The sequence below is a fragment of the Hyaena hyaena genome, unplaced genomic scaffold (assembly GCF_003009895.1).
Source record: "Hyaena hyaena isolate Hyena2069 unplaced genomic scaffold, ASM300989v1 scaffold_259, whole genome shotgun sequence".
NCBI classification, from domain to species: Eukaryota; Metazoa; Chordata; class Mammalia; order Carnivora; family Hyaenidae; genus Hyaena; species Hyaena hyaena.
In genome coordinates this window covers 843022-865802 of record NW_024080886.1, presented here as the reverse complement: position 1 = coordinate 865802, position 22781 = coordinate 843022, and the positions used below count along the sequence as shown (strand labels likewise).

The following is a 22781-nucleotide window of genomic DNA, read 5'->3' as shown; positions in this document are numbered from 1 at the left end:
TATTCCCAGGGTCTGTCACGAGCAGCCCCCAAAATAATCTCTGAGAAGAGGAGGCAGCATACTTTGACCTCCCCTGCCTAGGGCTGACCCAGACGCCATGCAGTCCCAAATATGCTTTAAGATGAATGGGCACAGAAATCAGACGTCGGCGCTTTGATAACCCCCGAGCTCTGGGAAATTAGGACTGGGGGGGTGGGTGCATTATTGGGTGTCCACTGGGATCGTCTTCTTTCACAGATGAGAAAGTGGAGACCCACTCCCTGCCCATGAGAGCCTCCTCCAGAAAGGGGACCCCCACCTCTGCTTTTCACTGTGCTCGCTCTCTGGGGTCCCCCGGCCACGTCCTGGCATTTGAGGGAGGTTTTAAACATTTATTGCTCAGGGGCGCCTGCGTGGCTTAGTCAGTTAAGCATGCGACTTCGGCTCAGGTCACCATCTCCCGTTCGTAGGTTCGAGCCCCGCGTCGGGCTCTGCCCGGATCTTATTTCCAATTCGGTGTCTCCTTCTCTCTCTGCCCCTCCCCTGCTCATGCTCTGTCTCTGTCTCTGTCTCAAAAATAAATAAACATTAACAAAATTTTAAACATTTGTCGCCCAGCTTTATTGGGGTACAAGTGACAGATACAACTGCATGTATTTATGGTGCATTGCAGCGTTCAAGTGTGCAACACGGTATTACGAGCTGTGATCTACGGGCAGACCCCTTACAAGCACAAGCTCGTGCCCAAGTGACCCCCGTCCCCATCTCCCCCCAGGCCACGGCGGCCACTACTGTAGCCTCGCCTTCTAGGACTTTTCATTTCCTCCGGGCGGATCCCCAGGAGTGCGATGACTAGACTGGGGGGTAAGTGCCTTCCTGTTCTCCAGAGTGGCTGCGCCAGTGTGCATTCCCAGCAACAGTGCATGAGCGTCCCTTTCTGTGCACACGCTGGCCATCTGAGCTGGACGGCGGGCATCACGGCCGCTGTGCGGTCAGGCCTCGGGGGGGTCTCCGTGCTCGGTGCAGGCACAGAAGGGGAAGGTCCCACAGCACGGCTGGAGCCACGGCTTCCAGACGATGTTGCTCAGGGAGAACTGAGGGGTCACAGGGGTCAGGGTCGCCCTGTGCCGTCCCACCGCCTCGTCCACCCGGGCCAGCACCGCGCGGTGCAGGGGCTCCGAGCCAGGGGACAGGGGCCGTGCCTCCGAAGGGTCCCTGGCGAGGTCGAACAGCAAAGGCGGGCTGTGCTGGGTCACGCCATCCCCGGAGCATGGGCACAAGCCTTGGTCGTAGCAGGCGCCCGCCCCCGTTGGGTGGAAACGGGGGGTCATGTAGTGGACCTTCCAGAGTCTTCCGGCTACAGGCAAACGGGGCGGTGGTGAGGGCTCAAGAGCCAGCACTGCGGAAAATCCCCAGCACCCCGTTCACCGGAAAGACAGGAGAGAAGAAACTGGGAAGCTCTTGTAAGTTTGAAAACAAGTCAAGTCATTGTGTGTGTTTGGGGGTGGGGAGCACACGTGTGTCTGTGTGGTGTTGTCCAGGCACACACAGGCCACGGGACTCATCCCAGGGTGCTCAGTGAGGGTCCGCGGAGAACAGTTACAGGACAGACTCAAGGGTAAGAAGGAACGACTCACGGCACAGACGGTGAGTTTCATGCGTCATCGTGGCCGGGCCGTGGCGCCCAGACACGTGGTCACACACTAACCTACGTGTCACTGTGGTGTTTGATTTCTAGAGGAGATGAACCTTTCCATCAGTAGACTACCCTTCACATGGTGGGTGGGCCTCACCCAATCAGTTGAAGGACACAGCAGAAAGCAGACAGAGTGGCTCCTAAGAGGGAGGAATTCTGCCTCCAGAGAACAACACGGAAATTCTGCCTGACTTTCCAACCTTTGGGCTCAAGATGGCAGCATCCACAACAGGCTGCTGGCCGGCCCTGAAGATTTCAGACCTGCAGGACCCATGGGCACATGAGACAATTCTGTAAAATCTCTCTCTGTTTCCATCCACCCACCCGTCCATCCGTCATCCATCCATCCATACACCCATCCATCCATCCGTCCATCCACCCATCCATGCATCCATCCACTCAACCTTCCATCCATCCGTCCATCCACCTATCCATCCATCCATCCGTCCACCCATTCATCCATCCACTCAACCATCCATCCACCATCCATCCATCCATCCATCCATCATCCATCCATCCATCCATCCACCATCCATCCGTCCATCCATCCACCATCCATCTGTCCATCCATCCATCTGTCCATCCATCCATCCATCTGTCCATCCATCCATCCATCTGTCCATCCATATGCCAATCCATCCATCCATCCATCCGTCCATCCACTCAACCACCCAGCCATCCATCCACCCATTCATCCATCCATCCGTCCATCCATCAACCACCCAGCCATCCATCCACCCATCCATCCATCTATCCATCCGTCCATCCACCTATCCATCCATCCATCCGTCCACCCATTCATCCATCCACTCAGCCATCCATCCATCCATCCATCCATCCATCCATCCATCCACCCATCCATCCATCTATCCATCCACCATCCATCTGTCCATCCACTCAACCACCCATCCATCCATCCACCCATTCATCCATCCATCCATCCATCCATCCATGCACCCATCCATCCATCCCATCCATCCATCCACATAGGTCTTTATCTTCTATCTGTATCATCCACCCATCTACTCTCTACCTATCATCCATCTATCTTATTATCAATTACTCAGTCTATCCTATCTATCATCTGTCCATCATCTATCTATCATCTAACCATGCACCCATCATCTATCATGTATCTGCAAATCCATCCATCCATCCATCTACATCTGTCTTTAACTTCTATGTCTGTCATCCCTCCATCTACTATCTACCTATCATCCATCTATCTCATTAGCTATTAATCAATCTATCCTATTACCCATCCATCATCTATCTGTCATCTATCCATCATCTATCACCTGTCTACCCTTCCATCTATCTGCCCATCCCCCATCCACCCTCCATCCATCCATGCACTCATCCATCCACCCATCCATCCATCTACTCTATATCTGTAGATCTGTCCATCTATCTACTCTATATCTACCCATCCATCCGTCCCCCCATTCATCTGTCCATCCATTTATCCATCTTCACTTGTCTTTATCTCTATCTCTATCATCCATCCACTATCTACCTATCATCCATCTATCTCATTAACTATTAATCAATGTATCTTATAATCTATCCATCATCTATCATCTGTCTACCCTTCCCTCCATCCATCCATCCACCATCCATCATCCACCATTCATCCATCCACCCATCCACACATCTACCCATCCACCCATCCGCCCATCCATCCATCCATCCACCCACCCATCCACCCATCCACCCATCCATCCATCCATCCATCCATCCATCCATCCATCCACCATCCACCCTCCATCCACCCTCCACCCTCCATCCTACACACTCTTGGTTCTGCTTCTCAGGGGAGCCCTGACTAATGCCAGCCCCTCCCGCCAGCAGAGAAGGGCAGGCACTCACTGTGTTTCTCGTGCCAGCGTGCCGCGTGGAGATACTTCCCGCAGTAGTGAAACATGAACTCGTGTGCAGAGTGCTCGGCTGTCCCTTGCAACAAGGGCACCAGGCTACGGCCATCGATCACCCTGATTCAGTGAAGAGACACAGGAAGGAATCAAACTTGAGACTCCAAGCGTGCAGGGGTCCCCGCCGAGGCCAAGGGGAGCAGCGATGAGCTGTGTCCCCAAAATCATGCAGATTGGAAGCTGCTGAGCAAGATGCATGCCGTTTTCAGACACAGAGCCACTAAGTCGTGGGCTCGTTTGTACCGTAGCACGACAAAGCAGTGTGCACTCAGGCGCACGCAGTGTTCCCGCCTCGCATGTTAATGCAAAGTCCTCTTAAATTCTGGCTGGACTGTCCAGGCCCCTGGCTTGACTGTTAACGCTGCAAAATCATAACACAATATATGATTTAAAACCATAACGGACTCCAAGGTGCGTTGTCACATGTCTATAGGAGCTGGATCAGGGAAGCCAGTAATGGCCATGGACCTGAAGAGTCTTCTGTACAAACAACTTGTATTTTTAAAAAGTCCTTAATCTGAACTGAATGTAGCAATGTCGTTATTTTTCCTTTTATTTTAGCTGTACCCTAGTTGTGACGGTTCCGTCTTCTGAGTCTACGTGGCTGGGTTATGGTGCCCGGTGATTTGTGAGACACCAGTCTAAAGGTTACCGTGAAAGCGTGTTTTTTTTTTTTTTTTTTTTTTATATATGGTTAACATCCACAGTCAGTGGACTCTGAGCAAAGCGGAGCACCCGTGAGAATGAGGGTGGGCCTCACCCAATCAGGTGAAGGCTGCCAAGAGCAAAGACTGAGATTTCCCAGAGAAGACTGAATTCTGTCTCAAGACTCTGACACGGAAATTCTGGCTGTCTTTCCAGCCTGCTGGCCTGACATGACATGACGATCTCAGTTTAGCAGCCTCCACGATTGCACGAGCCAATTCCTTAAAATCAAGGTCATATTTTATAAACATGCATACACATACTTGCATACATACGACTAGTTTTGCCTCTTTTATTGACTATTTATTTGTCGTCTTCAAAGGAGTAAAACCAAATCATTAGGAAAATATTTACTTCTTGGGGCGCCTGGGTGGCTCAGTCGGTTTGGCATCTGACTTCAGCTCAGGTCGTGATCTCACTGTCTGTGGGTTTGAGTCCCGTGTCGGGCTCTGTGCTGACAGCTCAGAGCCTGGAGCTGCTTCAGATTCTGTGTCTCCCTCTCTCTCTGCCCCTCCCCCACGCACGCTCTGCCTGTCTCACTCTCAAAAATAAATAAATGTTAAAAAAATTTTAAATATTTACTTCTTATTTTTAACCAAGTATTAGCATGCGCCTTTGGTAATGTACAGATATCGAGATGACAAATCATTTTTAAAGCACGCTGTCACAGTCTCATCCATATATGGGCAAGACTGCATTTTCAGGAAATCATAAGGGGATGTTTTTCAATGGACCGACTTTTCCTGCTTTAATCTACCAACTGTTACGCTGAGTAATTAAATTTTACCAAAACGGCAAAACTAGTCAATGGACCTAATCGTGTATTTAATGTTTTACCGAGTACGGTTATTTTAGGTTGTCAGACTGTCCCCTACAGCCTTTTCAGTGTTCTCACGTTGTGATCGGTTTTATCCCCTGTGTGTGAAATAGTAAGCGGGCGGCTGTCAGGAAGTGGGCACCAGAGGGTCGCATTGTGTGTACCTGTCCTGGGGCACCTGGCCGCCCCCCAGCTCAACCACGGTGGGGAAGACATCCATCAGGCTGGTGGGCTCGTGGATCACTCGGCCGGCCGGCAGCACCCCAGGCCACCGGAAGATGCCAGGGACGCGGATGCCGCCTTCCCAGCCCCCCATCCCTTTGCCACCTGTAAGGAAGGGCCGTTAGGGTTGTCCACCTGCGGGTGGAATCCACACACACAGCTGGGCACACCTGTCTGCGTGCACCTGGGCACCCACGCCCGTAGACGCACACCGCGGCAGCCTGCCTTTCCCAGAAATGGTTGTGGCAATAATTCCAGAACCTCATCACACCCCCACGGGCATGTGGAGCGCGTATGGTCTCCCCTCGCAATCCAGGGGGCGCTTCTGAGCGCCAGAACTAACGGTGTGCAGCGCGCGGCTTCAGGGATGTAACGGTACTGGAATTTCACACCGTGCACGGCTGGTGACCCCCACCTTCCTCCATCCGTTTTCTTTCTGGAAGGACTGAGAATTGGGTCTGGGACCACCTCCCCTCCCCCACTTCTCTTCCTCCCGCACCTGATCCTTTACGCCTTTCCTGGTTCTTCCTCATTTCTGGGCTGCTTGGCAATGGTTGAGGCCCAGGTTGGCTCTTGGGGAAACACATCTAATACTGAGCATTAAGCAACATGCTTACATTGCCTAGAAACTCTGGATCCGGGGGTTAAAGAAATCTTATGTTCGAGAAGGAGGGGCTTAAGCAGGGAAGGATGGGTTCAGAGTCACGCTAAATAAAGGCTTCTTTGCCACAGTTCAAATTAGAATGCGCTTCCCTTCGTGTTCTGCCGCCGTGTAAGGAGTTACTGAAAATCAGCCGCTTCATTCTTGTGGATCTGGTCTCGGGTCTATACGGTGGGCGTGGATTGGTGGGCATTGTGTTCTGGGCCCCACAGTCAGAATTCAAGGTTTCGACTGTTTGTAGAACATACTATTGGGAACAGTAAGAATCCACCATAAATGAACCGGTTATATCTTGGGCATGTGTATGAAGGATCAGAGGAAAAATCCACTACCGAGGGATAGGATCATAGAGGGTCAGTGATGTTCTACAGAGTCGCCCCAAACACCCAGTGAGCCAAGACTGAACCCCAGCTCCTGGCTCAGTTCCTGGGAGACTCTGGTCTCTGTGTTTTCATCAGCCGGTTGGTATATTTCTGTGTGTTTTGTTCAAACATGCCTTGCTGTGTAGACACTGTGATTCATTGACATTGGACTCACAGCCAACAGCGTCCATTCTGGATCTAACACACTGATTTTCTCCGTGAGGCATGGCATCGTAGGCTTTTTGCCCCCAGACACAGGGGACGGCTTTTGGTGCTCTGGTCCAGAGCCACTTGAAGCAGCAAAGTCGCCAGCCAAAAGCAAACAAAACCACAAAAATATGGCCATGAAAAAAGATCTGTGTTCATAGTCTGAGAGACAAAATATAAGCCCAGGGTCACCTCGTCCAGCCTTAGCTGGGAATGTGCCTGTCAGGTGACCAATATTTTTATTTCTCTTCAAGAGTGCAAAGGCATCGTAAGTATTGATTTTGGGTCTACAGATAAATTTTAGCGAGCAGGAGAATTCATAAATATGGAATCCATGAATCACATGCAGCGACTCAGACTTTAAAAAAAATGGGAGTATAAAAGTTATGATGTGCTAAGTCTTGCATAATATAGTAAAATACAAGGACCCATATAATTAGGGTTCCAGTTACGGTGCTATCTTTTATTTGGCATGGCATTTATTTTACCTTAATCGTTTATTTGTGCGTCTCCCTCTTCTACTGAAATGTAAACTCTTTATGGGAAGGTCAGGTGTCTTTTTTTCTCTCCTTTGGCATCTGGTAGAATTTGGTGAATAGTCACGACTCAGGAAATCCCGCTGTGACACACACTCTTGGGGCGCCTGAGGGGCTCAGTGGTTGTTGAGCATCTGAGTCTTGATTTCAGCTCAGGTCGTGAACCCTGGGTCGTGGGATCGAGCCCCGCGTTGGGCTCTGTGCTGAGTGTGGAGCCTGCTAAGGATTATCTCTCCCTCTGCCCCTCCCCTACTCACACTCTTTCTCTCTAGCACTCTCTCTAAAATAATAATAAATAAATGAAAGAAAGAAAGAGAGAAACAGAAAGAAAGAAAGAGAGAGAGAAACAGAAAGAAAGAAAGAGAGAGAGAGAGAGGAAGGAAGGAAGGAAGGAAGGAAGGAAGGAAGGAAGGAAGGAAGGAAGGAAGGAACTACACACTCTTTTCCCCTCTGCTTGCTCTCCTGTCTCCACTGCTGAGATTCATTGGGTGGATCACGTATGTGCCTTTTCTCACCTCTGAATATTCCATTCCATCCCCCCAGCTGGCCATGCTCATCTCTTGCCTCCAAATGTCCTCCGTGATCAGAGGTGAAATATGTGAATGTCGTATTTTTCAAACCGTGTTCTTCGATGGCCTGAATGATTTCGCCTTTAGGAAAAACAGAACATTTTAGAACAGAGCCAATAATCCAGCATCACCGAATTCAACCCAAAGTTCCCCTTTCTTGCTAGGAAGTCTCCAAAGTGGATTCTGCAGTCACCAGAGACCGATGTTGTACATGTTATCGCCAAGTGTCAACGCCTATCGGATTTTCCTGATGCCACAGGATTCAGAATCTTGCTTACAAAGGTATCACCGAAGCAGAAAACAGAATAAATGCCCAACGCCATAGAGTGTTCTGAACATGCATGGTTGGCGTGCGTACACGCGTCCATGATGAGTGCATGGGGTGGCGACCTGGGGGAAAAGGTTTGACGGGAGACCCCTGTTGGGACATAAGGAAGCCAGACCTGTGAGCATCTGTCTGTGGGTGTTGGCACACAGGGCCCAAGGCTCAGGAGGCAGAGCCACGTACAAGCCAAGTGCCTGCCTTATCCACAGACACCAAACTCCCATCAAAAGCACTGAAAGTGAAGATTTTAGAGCACCTGAAAATGCAGGTTTTTAAAACAGTATGTAATACACCATCCCATTTCGAGGTTGTCTGCTTCTTACCTTGGCCTCCCACATCACTGTTTCTCCCCCACATCCCTCAGCTCTGCAAGGATTTAGATGTCTACGTCTTTCTAAAAATCTCTATACACTTGACAGAAGTGTGTGTGATACAGTGCATCAGCTTCAGTGCAAGCTGCAAACAAATACAATCTACGATCTCATTGGCTCTCTCCAGGCTTTGTTGGGGCCACAGAAGGAAAGATGTGTTGGTCTGTTGTCTTGAACAATAGGTTCTTGCTTCATTTTCTGTAATGTCTCATGGCGGCTTTAAATAACGCACTTCATAGAAGGGTGATTTTGTGCAGAAGTAGACTGAAGAATCAGAAGTGCTGAAGGAGCATGTGAATGATAAGGGAAGTTTCTCCCTAACCTTTGACTTTTTTTCAACATTTATTTACTTTTGAGAGACAGAGAGAGACAGAGCGAGAGCAGCAGAGGGTCAGAGAGTGAGAGAGAGACAGAATCTGAAGCAGCTCCAGGCTCCGAGCGGTCAGCACAGAGCCCGACACGGGGCTCGAACCCACGAACTATGAGATCATGACCTGAGCTGAAGCCGGACGCTTAACTGAATGACCCCCCAGGTGCCCCGTTATTCTTTATTGCAACCTGGTTAACAGGGAGGTGGTCCTTCTGTTACCAAACTCGAGCAGCCACTCCAAGAATGAATGAGGATCAGTTGAGCATTGACTTACCTACCAGCCAATCCATTTCCTCGACATTGTCGCCGTATAAGCCGTGCCGGCTTTTCCCGAGAAATCGTTTTGTGGTGGCCAGGGGGAGGTGCACGTGGAGCATGGACACAAACAGGAGGAATGGCCTGTGCTTATTTCTGGAAGCAGAAAAACACCCTTCAGATACAATGGCACCTGTTGCGACACTATTTGGTCCACCTGAGCCCCTGAAAACCATCTCCCCACTGAGGCTGGTTGAGCAAACCCCAAAGATGATAAAGAGACTTGGGTGCTCTGAGAAGTCACCTCCTCTTTAAAATATGATGCTATTGGGGCGCCTGGGTGGCTTCATCGGTTAAGTGTCTGACTCTTGATTTCAGGTCAGGTCAAGATCTCATGGTTCATGGGTTCGAGCCCCACGTGAGGCTCAGCACTGACAGTGAGGAGGCTGCTTGGGATTCTCTGTCTCTCTCTTCGTCTCTCAAAATCAATAAGCTTAAAAAATAACATCAAAGGTGATGGGTTTATTACCTTACAATATAGGAAACTGCCTCCCGTAGCATGAGACGCGCCGTCCGCTCCAAAACCATGGGCTGCTCTGTGACATCGTGGTTTCTCATGAGGATACAATTCCAACGACGTACGAACCCGAAGCTGGCGTACCAGGAGGCAAAGAAGAGGAAGACGAGGCTGGCGACACTCAGGACTGCTTTCCGGGACACGGGCACCAACCCGCAAATCCTGCCGAGAGCGACGGTCAGCGCTCCCAGTGCCGCCACCTGGGTGTAACGCCACAGCCTCGCTCTCGTGCTGGCGTCCACCTCCGGGGGCCTGCCCGGGTCACAGTCATTTACAAGCGTGAAAGGCATGCCATAGAAATAGTCGAATCCGTGGTTCAGCGGGTGGTGGCAGTGGTCGGTGCGGGACTCACAGTTCACGCCCTGGTGCCATTTTCCTGAAAGTGAGAACGGGCCGTGAGATGAGAACACACGTGTGAGGTGCTCTGTCCGATAGGAATCAGCTTTCCAGTAACTCGGATGTTCCGATGAAAAATATGGTATGCGGTCGGCAAAAGTTGAAAGAGAGAAGGAATGTAATGGGGGCACCTGTGGGGCTCCATCGGTTGAGAGTCCGACTTCGCCTCAGGTCGTGGTCTCACGATTTGTGGGTTCAAGCCCCGCGTAGGGCTCTGTGCTGACAGCTCAGAGCCTGGAGCTGCTTCAGATTCTGTGTCTCCCTCTCTCTCTGACCCTCCCTTGTATCTCTCTCTCTCTCAAAAATAAATAAACATTAAAAAGTTTTGTAAAGGAACATAATAGAAATTTGAAATAGAAAGGGATGAAATGAATTCGTTGGATGTTGGTGTATGGTTAAATGGGTCTGTTACACCTTGCAAATACGACTGAATGTTGTAAATACCCGTGATGGTTATCAAGAGATTAAAGGTTTAAGATCTTCTGGACTGTTAGGAATGATAAGTTTGCCACCTTGGACTATTCTGCTATTAAATAACTCACATAATATCGCTTAACAATATTTCTTACTCAAAAGACAGCTACTTCATAACAGGGGTTGGCTTTTCCATAACCTTAGGACCGAGTAGAAGTAACCATCTCACTCCACTAAGTAGTAAGCAACAAATGCCTATAATAAACTTTTTCCAGAGGCAATAACCTTGACAACAATATCATTGAGACGAAACAGGAGGAAGCTTACATATCAAATTCTGGCAGGATATGCAAGAATTGGGTTCTCCATGGGTGCTTTCTTTTTTTAAATTTTTTAAACATTTATTCATTAAAAAATTTTTTTTCTAATGTTTTGTTTCTGAGAGAGAGAGAGAGTGAGAGAGAGAGAGAGAAAGCAGGAGAGGGTCAGAGAGAGAGGGGGACACAGAATTGGAAACAGGCTCCAGGCTCTGAGCTGTCAGCACAGAGCCCGACACGGGGCTCGAACCCACGGACCGTGAGATCATGACCTGAGCCGAAGCCGGAAGCCCAACTGACTAAGCCACCCAGACGCTCATCAATGGGCACTTTCTATTTTATGTACTCCAGACCCTCAACCACCTTAAATTTAGCTACAAAATAGGACAGAAAAGGCTCCAACGTCCAATTTGCTGTAATTTCCAAGTGCACAGGGTACACGGGCTCTCTGTCATGCTCCCCCCTCTCACGACTCACAAAGTATATTCAGAACCTGTAGGAATTGGTTTCAACTCCAAGTTCAGGATCTTCCTTCATTCCCCTGCTTACATTTGAAGAAGCAAGAACGTTCAAACGGGGTGAGGATGGTGGAGATGAAGAGCATAAAGGAAGGTGCTCAGTGTCTAGCATTCGGAGCGTGAATGTATATTATTATTATATATGCTGAATACATGTATTATATAGAGAATAACATATCTCTAAATATAGATTGCGCGTGCGCACCAGAAGAATAACGATTCACAGAAGGAACTGATACACAGGTCTGCAATTCTAGTCAACACAGAATAAATCTACGTATCCAGTTATGGAGTCAGGTCATTGACCCAACGGTGGTGAGTGACTAATGGAAAGTTCTAGTCAATTCGGGTGGCTAAGAAGCTTCGCTCCACCTCTTAGGATTGAAAAGAGAAATAAAGGTGATGGTGTGGATGTGCGACAAGTCCTTGAGAATGTCCCCAAAGATGTGATACACTATGTTCTGAATGTCTGTATCTGCCCCGGATTCCTATGTTCAGACCTGACCCTAAGGCTGATGGTATTTGGAGCTGTGGGAACAGATCAGGTCCTGAGGGGATGAGGCCCCCTCACTAGGGGAGGCTCGCCCTCCTCACTTCTTGCGTGTGAGGACACGGCGAGAAGACGGTCCTCTGCACACCAGGATGAGGGTCCTTGGTACGCATGGGATCTGTCAGTCCTTGGACCCCTCAGCCTCCAGGACTCTGAGAAGTAAATCTACATCATCTCCGTTTCTAAAGTAGCTGGAGAATTTAAAAGCCAGCGGGGACAGTGGTTACCCTTCCGTCCATCCCATTCCAGCCCCTCTGACCTGAACAGAGGTGCAACAGCTGGTGAGGAACGGAATAGGAGCCCCGTGCACACAGACCGGACGCCGCCCCCCTTGACAGAGGGGCTGGGGAAGATGCCCTCTTCACGTCTCTCTTCTGGAAGACGGGACCGTGCTTCTGAATGCATGGGCTGAGTTAGCAGTGCATGTGGTCACTGGCATGTGGTCCCGAATACAGAGCCTGGGAATGGAGGAAGACGGCCACCTCCCAAGATACTGAATGAAAAATTGCCCGTCAATAATAGAAGCTCCAAGACTGTGACGAACCCAAGAGAGATCAGATATAACGAATACTCAGTTTGGGTTTGACACAAGACTTTTTCTTTCTCGTTGTACGGAAACAGGTTCTCTGGATGGTGGGCCTTCCTGCTCACCCAACGATAAAACTACCTATGAGGCCGGTGGCATAGCCTTGCTGCTGCAGGATTCTTGCAAACGTGGTTTCGTTCTTGGGGAGTCCGCCCGATCCCCCGTTCCACTGGAGGGCGCGGTACCCGTCATGGGCTTCCATGCCTGGGGAGCAGAGCAGACAGCAAGCGCTCACTCTCACATGGCTATGGCTGGGCTTGTCACCAGGGGAGGAACCTGGCCCACACCAGGGGACTCATCACCATGCCTGGGCATGCTGTGGGTTGTCACAGTTGTGGCAGGGGTGATGCTGGCATCCGGTAGGGGGAAACACCCCAGAGTGTCCAGGATGCACTGGGCACAGAGAATCACACCTGCTCCAAAGTCAGCAGTGCTAGTATGAGAAACCCTGCCTTACCGTGAGATTGTTTATGTATCCTTCCATCTATCATCTATCTGTCCGTCCGTCCACCCATCCATCCATCACATCTATCTATCTATCCATCCATCCATCCATCCATCCATCCATCATATCTATCCATCCATCCATCCATCCATCCATCCATCCATCCATCCATCCTATCTATCTATCCATCCATCCATCCATCCATTCATCTATGTGTCTGTCTATCTAATAATCTATGTATCTATCTATCTATGTATCTATGTATCTATCTATGTATCCATCCATCCATCCATCCATCCATCCATCCACCCATCCTTCGATCTATCCATTCATCTGTTTCTATCATCTATCAATCCATCCATCTACTCATCCATCCATCCATCCACTCTATATCTATCTATCCATCATCTATCTACCCATCCATCCCTCCCTCCCTCCCTCCATCACATCTATCTATCTATCTATCTATCTATCTATCTATCTACCTACCTACCTACCTACCTATCCCTATACGTATCTATCTTCTGGCACGTCAAGACTGACTAAAATATTTAGACAACTAAACACAGTGTTAAACATAATCAACTACCCTTGGAGAGTTTCAGTCTCTGAATTCCCAATGAACCCAATCATTGCATGACTACATAAAACACAGTATGCTTTATGTAATTACAAGGTGATGCATCGTCTGCAGATTATATTTACACCATTTTCCCTGGATCTCAAGCATCACTAATAATATTGAGGATGAGAAATGAGTGGTCACAGATATAACCCTTTCCTGATTGTCCCGGAAACACTGACCTGATCTGAAGGAGTGCCTCCCCGTGAGGAAGGAAGATCTGCTCGGGGTGCAGAGGGGGGCGGCCGCCAGGTGCTGGGTGAGTCTCACACCTTCCTCTGCAAGCCGGTCGATATTGGGTGTCCTGAGCAAACCACACACAGTCACTGTCAGGAAGGGGACATGCATTCAGCTTATGGGGATCCACGCACTGAGAGGTACGGGCACAGAGCGCATCGCTATTTCTGTAGGGTTTCAGAAGTAGCTGCATGTGGTGTCTTGTAGAAGCACATAGGCCCACTCCCAACACAACCAGCGTTGAGTTCCGCTTGCTATAAAAGATGCGGAGCCCTTGTCCTGGGGTCCTCAGCCAGGACACTGGCTGCATGTAGAGCCCAACCCACTGCATGTAGAGCCACCATCTGAGCCCCCCGTGTCACCAGATGGTCTTGGGGGCCATGGACAAGCTTCCCTTGACACTGTTTGCTCCTCTGTGAGCATGCTCTGTTCCACAATCGGGAAATGGTCTTCCCAATCGAATGGAGAAGGAGTACTCCTTTCCTGCCTAGATCACCAAGTTCTTGTGTGGATGGTTACAAATAGCAGAGAGCAAGTGGATTAGAGAGGAAGACATGAAGACCAAGGCCACTGGCTGAATACTTAGACTGTATGGAACAGAATATGCAAAAGCCAATACCTGAAACTTCCTTATGGGCAAGTGGTCCAAAAGCCAGTGGCCTCAAGGTGAAAGGGATCTTGGGAGGGTATTGGAGGCAGTGGGTGGGGGGGCTTCCTAGCTGAGATTAAGAGTATTAGTGGAGGGCACTGGGAGTTGAGTGTGGTCCACGACCATTATCTACTGGGAAGAAGAGCCTCTGAGGTTCCCTGTTCTCCCAACGCTACAGGAAGAGCAAACAGACGTGACTGTGGCTTTGTTGAGGGAGATGGGTGGTCCCGGGCTGAGTCGGGGTGCTGGTGGGCGCTATTTTCTTGTACGTAAGGCACACTCCAAGCCCTGTGACGCTGACTTCTTGCTGGTGGGGGGTTCCGGGTGTCCCAGAGGGTCCTCGTCCATACGTTGTATGGAGGAAGGACATAAATAACATGAGCTGTGAAGCACATAGTCAACGGAAGGAACTGTGTGAGTCGGTGGGCATCCCAAAGTCCTAGTGTAGATTTTAAGCTTCAAGAACTTGAGACGCATCAAGGCCACCACTGAGATCACCCTCCGAACGCTGCACTAAGTACCCTTCTTTCTAACTCGAATGGGGTTGCACGTTTTGAAGAACACATTTTTGGTTTTAGTTTTGCTTTTGTTTTGGTCCCTTTGATTGAACACGGTACAATCATGATGGATTGTACATCAGACTGAACACGGTCTGAAAAAAAATGAAAAATTAAATGTATTCGTCAAAATCCTCAAAGCCAGTTAAGCATCAAGGTAACGGGCAGGAGGAACATTTTCAAAAGAGGTTCGTTGTAACTGCGTAAACGTCTGAGCTGGCTTAGTACTATAAAAGTATAATGATTTCGGAGGTTATTACGGTGAAAACCTGCATTTTCGGACACCCCGTGTTAGCTTTAGCCCCGGTGACTTATCAGTCAGTGGAGCGATCTCCCTGTGTGCAAGGAGACAAGCGAAGTTTGGAGGTTGAGCCCTTCACCCTTGGTCGAGGAGCTAGAAAGTGCCCAAGGAGGGCTTAATGCCAAATCTGTGTGACTTAAACAATCCAGAGTGTGGCGTTCTGGGGATTGTGACTCAAGCATCTTAGCTACGGGGGTCACGTGTTGTATTAATCACGGATTTTCCGATAAGAGTACAACCACCCATCCACTCTGTGACCGCGGCAGCCTTTTCCCAGACCGCTTTGTTCTTATTTAAAGGCAGCGGGTGCCCCTCACCCTCTTGTACGCAAGCTGTTATCTTCTCTCCGGGCCCTTCCTGCCTGTCCAGAAACCACAGCAGAAACATTTCAGATACCTGCTCCCCTCGGGGCAACTGCTGGGGCCGTGCCCAGCCTCTGTTTCCAAAGAATAGCTGTGTCATTCTCATTCAATATAGTTCTGGCTGCTTTTGACTCATATGTTAATTCAACCAACTGAAATATAACTGTCCTTGAGAAAAAGCAGCCATTCTGTACTCACGCTGCTTGTTTTCAATAACTCAATTAGAGAAATTTAGTTTCTCTTTTTTTTTTTTTTTCTGGCTAAGCTATGAACATGATTTGCAAGGATCTTATAGCATCTACCAATTAAGTATAATTTTATTAGCTTTGACCGTTTTTCACAGTTGACAAAAAGTTCTCTCCAGTTTGATATCCAAAATTCCAACTATGTATCTAATTATCTACAAATCTATGTATAATCCATCCATCCGTCCATCCGTCCGTCAATCCATCCATCCATCCACCCACCCACCCATCATTCCGTCCATCCATCCTCCAATCCATCTGATGGGTGAGCATTAGGTGAACCAGTCCCTGCCCAGGGGGGACATGTGTGACATTCCTCAGGCACCCATGGATGCTCAAAAAGAAAGGAAAGAAAACCAACAGTTACCTGATAGAGATCACAGTCAAGCAGACCGGAGTCTCCATCAGTTTACAACTGTCTTAGTAAATTACAAGAAAAAGGCAACCTTACCAATAGCCTCATCTCCAGAAACCCAGAGACTGTTTCCTGGAGCCCCAATAGCACCCTCTCCTACATCGTGACGTGGGGAACAAAGGGAGGAAGGAAACCCCATAGCATCCACCCATCCATCCAACCATGCATTTATTCAGCCATCCATCCTTCCATCCATGCATTCAATTCATCCATCCATCCATCAATTTTCCATCCATCCATCCACCTTCCTTCCTTCTACCCAACTATCTTTCCTTCCTTCCTTCTATCCATCCATTCATTTTTCCATCCATCCATCTTTCCATCATCCATCCATCCACCCATCCATCCATCTTTCCAAGCATCCATCTATCCATCAACGTATCAAACCATTCATCCAGCCATCCACCCACCAATGTTCCTTCCTTCCTTCCTTCCTTCCTTCCTTCCTTCCTTCCTTCCTTCCTTCCTTCCTTCCTTCCTTCCTTCCTTCCTTCCTTCCTTTTTTCCATCCACCCATCATTCCATCCATCAATCATTTGTCTATCTCTATCTTTCTTCTATCAAGTATTTATCTGTTACAGATGTCTTTATGATTATCTACGTCGTGGAACAGAATGTAAAACACTACAGGTTTCAACCTCACCATGGAAATCTTCTCTTGCAGAATCTCTTTCCTTCTCTTGTTAAAAGAGACCTTAAAACAGGAAAAAATGCTAATATATATATGTATACATATATATATGTATACATATATATATGATTTTAAATTCTCTTTTCCTCGTTCCCTTCTTTACCTAAGCAAACTGATTGCCAAATATAGTCCTACAGTATTACTTTCAAGTGCCTTTCATTTTTTTACACATTCTTTTTCTTTTAAATAACCCTCTGGCCTAGAATCATACTCACTTTTATTTAAGAAACAGAAAGTATGAGAGTGTCTGAGACTGATACAAATATGCTGAGAAACAGCCCAGTGACTGTCAGGAAAGAGACGGAGGAGGCAGGGCACAAATGAGACTTTCCAGAGAAAAGAGATATCTTCTCTTCCTGTTACGTTAATAAAATAAGCAGATTCTGCGTGTATTTACAGGCTCTTGGATCCATCGTTAGCACATGTTAGAGCGTCGGGACATGGCGGGGGGAGCCGGTGTCTCAAACCCAAACCCACACCAAGTTATGAGGCTCCCGAGGCTCCCAAGGGAGAGGCAGGAAGGCTCAACCAAAGCCAAGCAGAAGGGAGTCTGGACTCACCTCTTCGTGGGGTCAAGGTCTGCGCCGTCTGTTAGAGGTTGTTCTGTGTTCCATGATTTAGAACCAAGATCCACACCCCGTGCCAGATCTGGGCCTACCTCTGTGCCCTGATGGTGCAGAGCCTGGTTGGGATCCTCTGTCTCTCTCTCTCTCTTTCTGCCCCTTCCTCCACTGGCTCTGTATCTCTCTCAAAATAAATAAAAATAAACTTAAAAGAAAAAAAAGAGTTGAGTCTTCCAGCTGTGAGCCTTGATAACTCACATCGGCAGAAGTTTTAAAGGCGTGTGGAGGGGGTGGGTGGAAGCGGAGGAAACATTCTGAAGACCAGGGAAGTGTAGTAGATTCGGGCAGGATGCCCACGTTCCGTGTAGACGGACGGTGACGGGCACGGCCCCCCACGTGTGTAAGACGCCTGCTGGAACCCACATGGCCGCTTGGCTCAATGTCTTTCTTCGTCAGTGAGTCAGTGAATGACATTCTGAGAACATCTTTGCTGCCTAAGGTGTCCCCAAGAACCCTGTTCTCAGTGTGCTTGTATTTTAGTGGGAGGGAGAAAGATCAAGTACCTAAAAATCATGGGTGCTGTCCCCTATGGGTGGTAATGGGCATGAAATTCCAAGGTCTGGGTATTTCTTTTTTTATTTTTTACTTTTTATTTTTATTTATTTATTTTTTTAAATATTTTTTATTTATTTCTAGGAGAGAGAGAGAGAGACAGCGTGAGCAGGGGAGGGTCAGAGAGAGAGGGAGTCACAGACCGAAACAGGCTCCAGGCTCTGAGCTGGCAGTCAGCACAGAGCCCGACGCGGGGCTCGAACCCACGAACCGCGAGATCATGACCTGAGCGAAAGTCGGACGCTTAACCGACTAAGCCACCCAGGCGCCCCAATTTCTTTTTTTAAAATATATTTTTAAGATTATTTATTTTGAGACAGAGAGAGGGCATAGCAGTGGAGAGGCAGAGAGAGAGGGAGGGAGATGCACAGTCAGCACGGAGCCCAACGTGAGACTCGAACTCACGAACCGTGAGATCATGACCTGACCCGAAATCAAGAGTCAGATGCGTCACGGACTGAACGACCCAGTTCCTCACTGGTAGTTTTCTGAGCCCCAAACCCACAGGCCACAGAAGGTCCCGAGGGGTAGGAATGCATCGTACGAATTCCGGGGACACGATTCAGTCCATACCCGGAGCGATGGTTCCCTGGGGGCGTGATACTATCCTCAACTGGTTCGTGCTGCTGGATGCACAGCTCGGAAGATGCTGGAAGCCAACGAGTCGTCCACTTTGAGTGGGTGAATCGTCTGTTCTGGGCAGGCTCCGTGTGGGGAAAGGAGACCCATGGGTACAGGCACTTGTGGCGGTGCTGGACGGGCCAGAGGCAGAGGGGGACCCGGTCTGTGCAGCCAGCCCCAAGGTGGGCAGCTACTGCAAGGCGACGTGTGTGTGTGTGTGTGTGTGTGTGTGTGTGTGTGTGAATGGGGGAGGCGGGCTTCCTAACAGAAATGCCACAGAAGGAAGGAGGCGCTTTCTTCCCCTTTCCCCTCCTGCGCACAGAGCAGGCCAGCGCCCCCCGGGAGCGTGCAGGCCCCGAAGGAACACGCCCTGAGCTCCCTGAGCTCCGAGGTGCATGAACCGCAGCCCGGGGCAGATGGGCCGTGTCCTAACCCCAGTGTTTGTGAGCGGGGCCTTACTTGGAAATGGGGTCTTTAGTTAAGGATCTAGAAATGAGCTCATTCTGGAGAACAGTGGCCGTAAATCCAACGACACGTGTCCTTGTAAGAGACGGAGGAGGAGACGCAGACACAGAGAAGCCGCGTGAAGACGGAGGCAGAGACGGGGGGACGCGGCCACGAGCCCAGGGTCTCAGGGGTCCTGCCTGGATCTGAGGGGTCCTGCCCCCACCCCGGGATCTGAGGGGTCCTGCCCCGCCTGGGTCTCCGCCATGTGGTCTCCAGGACTCAGAGAGAATAAATTCCTGTTGCCTAAAGTTACTCCGTTTGTGGTCCCTTGTTAACCCTACGATACACATACACGCACCCGCCAGACTGCTGCGTTGTCTGAAAAGTTTGGGGTCCTGTTTCCCCGTCCAAAGGCAACTTTTCAGTGTTCAGATCCAATTCCCTGAGGAATTTCCAGTAGAGGCGGATTTTAAACGCATCCTTCAGTCAAATACACCCCCCAACAACACACACAAAACAGCCAGACCCCTGTACCTCAGGGTATCGTTCCCATAGCAACCAAGGTCCCCGATGCCAAGGTCATCTGCCATTATCAGTAGAATGTTGGGTTTAAAGGCATTTGCTGCTTCGAACCCGGAAGTCCTCAGAAGCAAGGTCAGAGCGAGGGGAACCCACAAAGAGACCCTGGAGAAAGAGAGAAAAGGGGAAAATGGATGCGTAGCATTTGCGACGGAAAAGTCATTTCTAAGCACCTTGCTGGGGGCCAGGGCGTTTCCAACAAATTAGGAGTCGTCCAAAGGGGCTGCATCCGGGTTCTGGTTTCCTTTTGTGCCCACGCTTGCTTTCTAACACGCACCCCGAGAAAAGCTGATCGGCCTTGGGCTTTGTTCTGAAAGTTGGGGTTCTGCCCAAGGGAGGTTTCTTGCAGGGATGAGCCCAGGCCCCGGCTGCCTGCCGTTTGGTAGTGAGGCTGCTTCCGTGAGGTTCCTTCTAAAGGACTTTTGTTCCGGGCCCAGACTTTCGGGGTGCAAAGTGACCCCGAGGGCGCCCTGCGTCCCCGGAGCGACCCCACAGGAGGGACCCAGGTCTAGTAAGCAGGGGGGGGGGCTTACATTTGAAAAGGCAGGATGTGGGATTAAAGCACCCCAGGAGCGTCACCCAGTAGTTGCCACCGGGGCTTGAAGGGCAGGGCGCCAGCCAGGCCGCGACGCACGGGTGACGCGGACCCGGGCCCTCCGCGCCCCGGAGCGGGAAGGCCCGGGGGGCCGGGGCGCCCTGACCCCCATTCCTGGCTCCTGGCGGGCAGCTGCAGCGTGCGCAGGGTCCCCGCAGGGCCCCAAGGCCGTCCGGTCCCTCCATTGCGCCCCGGTGCGCCCGCAGTCCGCGGATGGGCGCGCGGAACCGGGACAGAGGGGGCGCCACCCTGCGCAGGAGGAGCAGGGCGGGGGCGGGCCCGGCGCGTGTCGGAGGGCGGAGTGGTGGAGGTGACACGGCTGCGTGCGGGCGAGCGGGGACCCGCAGGGACCCGGGGGACTGGGCCGGGCCGTGTTGGGGGCGGGGACCCGGGGGACTGGGCCTGGGCCGTGTTGGGGGCGGGGACCCGGGAGACTGGGCCTGGGCCGTGTTGGGGGCGGGGACCCGGGGGACTGGGCCTGGGCCGTGTTGGGGGCGGGGACCCGGGGGACTGGGCCTGGGCCGTGTTGGGGGCGGGGACCCGGGGGACTGGGCCTGGGCCGTGTTGGGGGCGGGGACCCGGGGGACTGGGCCTGGGCCGTGTTGGGGGCGGGGACCCGGGGGACTGGGCCTGGGCCGTGTTGGGGGCGGGGACCCGGGGGACTGGGCCTGGGCCGTGTTGGGGGCGGGGACCCGGGGGACTGGGCCTGGGCCGTGTTGGGGGCGGGGACCCGGGGGACTGGGCCTGGGCCGTGTTGGGGGCGGGGACCCGGGGGACTGGGCCTGGGCCGTGTTGGGGGCGGGGACCCGGGGGACTGGGCCTGGGCCGTGTTGGGGGCGGGGACCCGGGGGACTGGGCCTGGGCCGTGTTGGGGGCGGGGACCCGGGGGACTGGGCCTGGGCCGTGTTGGGGGCGGGGACCCGGGGGACTGGGCCTGGGCCGTGTTGGGGGCGGGGACCCGGGGGACTGGGCCTGGGCCGTGTTGGGGGCGGGGACCCGGGGGACTGGGCCTGGGCCGTGTTGGGGGCGGGGACCCGGGGGACTGGGCCTGGGCCGTGTTGGGGGCGGGGACCCGGGGGACTGGGCCTGGGCCGTGTTGGGGGCGGGGACCCGGGGGACTGGGCCTGGGCCGTGTTGGGGGCGGGGACCCGGGGGACTGGGCCTGGGCCGTGTTGGGGGCGGGGACCCGGGGGACTGGGCCTGGGCCGTGTTGGGGGCGGGGACCCGGGGGACTGGGCCTGGGCCGTGTTGGGGGCGGGGACCCGGGGGACTGGGCCTGGGCCGTGTTGGGGGCGGGGACCCGGGGGACTGGGCCTGGGCCGTGTTGGGGGCGGGGACCCGGGGGACTGGGCCTGGGCCGTGTTGGGGGCGGGGACCCGGGGGACTGGGCCTGGGCCGTGTTGGGGGCGGGGACCCGGGGGACTGGGCCGGGTCGTGTTGGGGCGGGGACCCGGGGGACTGGGCCTGGGCCGTGTTGGGGGCGGGGACCCGGGGGACTGGGCCGGGTCGTGTTGGGGCGGGGACCCGGGGGACTGGGCCTGGGCCGTGTTCGGGGCGGGGACCCGGGGGACTGGGCCGGGTCGTGTTGGGGCGGGGACCCGGGGGACTGGGCCTGGGCCGTATGCGGGGCACTAGGAGACCAGGGGGTGTCCCTGGCAGTGGGGGTGGGGATTCGGCCGCACTCCAGGGGCCATTTAGAGGGTTTTGGGGGAGAATAGGCCCCGGGGGGTGTCCCGTGCAGGGGGGTGGGGACTCGGCCGCACTCTGGGGGGACGGGAGGGTTTTGGGGGGTACTAGGGGCCCGGGGGGTGTCCCTGGCAGTGGGGGTGTGGACTCGGCCGCACTCCGGGGGGACGGGAGGGATTGGGGGGCACTAGGGGTGCTGGAGGGTGTCCCTGGCAGTGGCTGTGGGGGGTGGGGACCCGGCCGCGCTCTGCCGGGGCCTGGTCCCCGAGGACCCTCCGGCCATTCCCCTGCCTCTCCAGGACCCCCCCCTTCTAGCTCTGTCTCCCCTTTTCCTGCTAACCCCCCCCCCCCATAAGGCGGGCTCTCGTTCCCGCAGCCGCGCGCCGGCGGGACGGGCCTCCAACTGCGTCCTGGCGGCTCCGAGGCGCACACCCGGCCCGCCCGGCCCCGGCCCGCGCTCGCCCCCGGGGACCCCCACCTCCAGAGCCCCCATCTCCGCCCCCGGGTGGAGGCCGCGCCCCCGGGCCCCGCGCACCTGGCCGCGGGCGCGGCGCGTCCCCTCCGGGCCCCGGGCCCCATGACGGCGCGCTGGCCGGGCGCGCAGGACCTTGTCCCCAGCTCGCCCTCGCCCGGACCCGCCCCAGTGCCTTGATCTCCGGGCCCCCGGGGGCCTCCGCGCATTGATCTCGGAAACAAGTTTTCCCGGTCTGGGCCGCCTCCTCCGGGCAGGCCACTCCCCTCTCCGGAGCCTCGGGTGCAGGAGGGGAGGAGTCATCCGGGCCGGGCCTGG

General features: G+C 52.7%; 1 protein-coding gene across 2 annotated transcripts; it reads right to left on the bottom strand.

Moving 5' to 3' along the window:
* Positions 1 to 576: 576 nt before the first annotated feature.
* Positions 577 to 22604, bottom strand: ARSD (arylsulfatase D). 2 transcript variants are annotated; one of them, XM_039245319.1, is made up of 10 exons: positions 22527 to 22604; positions 19666 to 19815; positions 13614 to 13735; positions 12446 to 12568; positions 9536 to 9959; positions 9026 to 9162; positions 7632 to 7766; positions 5293 to 5455; positions 3545 to 3666; positions 577 to 1336 (listed from the first exon to the last, which is right to left on the bottom strand). In XM_039245319.1, the coding sequence occupies exons 1-10, from the start codon at positions 22568 to 22570 to the stop codon at positions 972 to 974; spliced, it is 1785 nt and encodes a 594-aa protein (XP_039101250.1). In that variant the 5' UTR covers positions 22571 to 22604; the 3' UTR covers positions 577 to 971. The 2 variants fall into 2 exon arrangements, with proteins under 2 accessions (XP_039101250.1, XP_039101251.1); XM_039245320.1 differs by lacking the exon at positions 22527 to 22604 and adding an exon at positions 20244 to 20350.
* Positions 22605 to 22781: the final 177 nt, after the last annotated feature.

Bases quoted from the DNA above. Each gene is read 5' to 3' on its own strand.
- ARSD (XM_039245319.1), bottom strand. From the start codon at position 22,570: ATGGGGCCCGGGGCCCGGAGGGGACGCGCCGCGCCCGCGGCCAG. The intron at 5,456-7,631 runs GTGAGAAAAGGC...CCTTCCTTACAG, and splicing joins ATGGAATGGAATATTCAGAG to GTGGCAAAGGGATGGGGGGC. The intron at 1,337-3,544 runs GTGAGTGCCTGC...GTTTGCCTGTAG, and splicing joins ACGCTGGCACGAGAAACACA to CCGGAAGACTCTGGAAGGTC.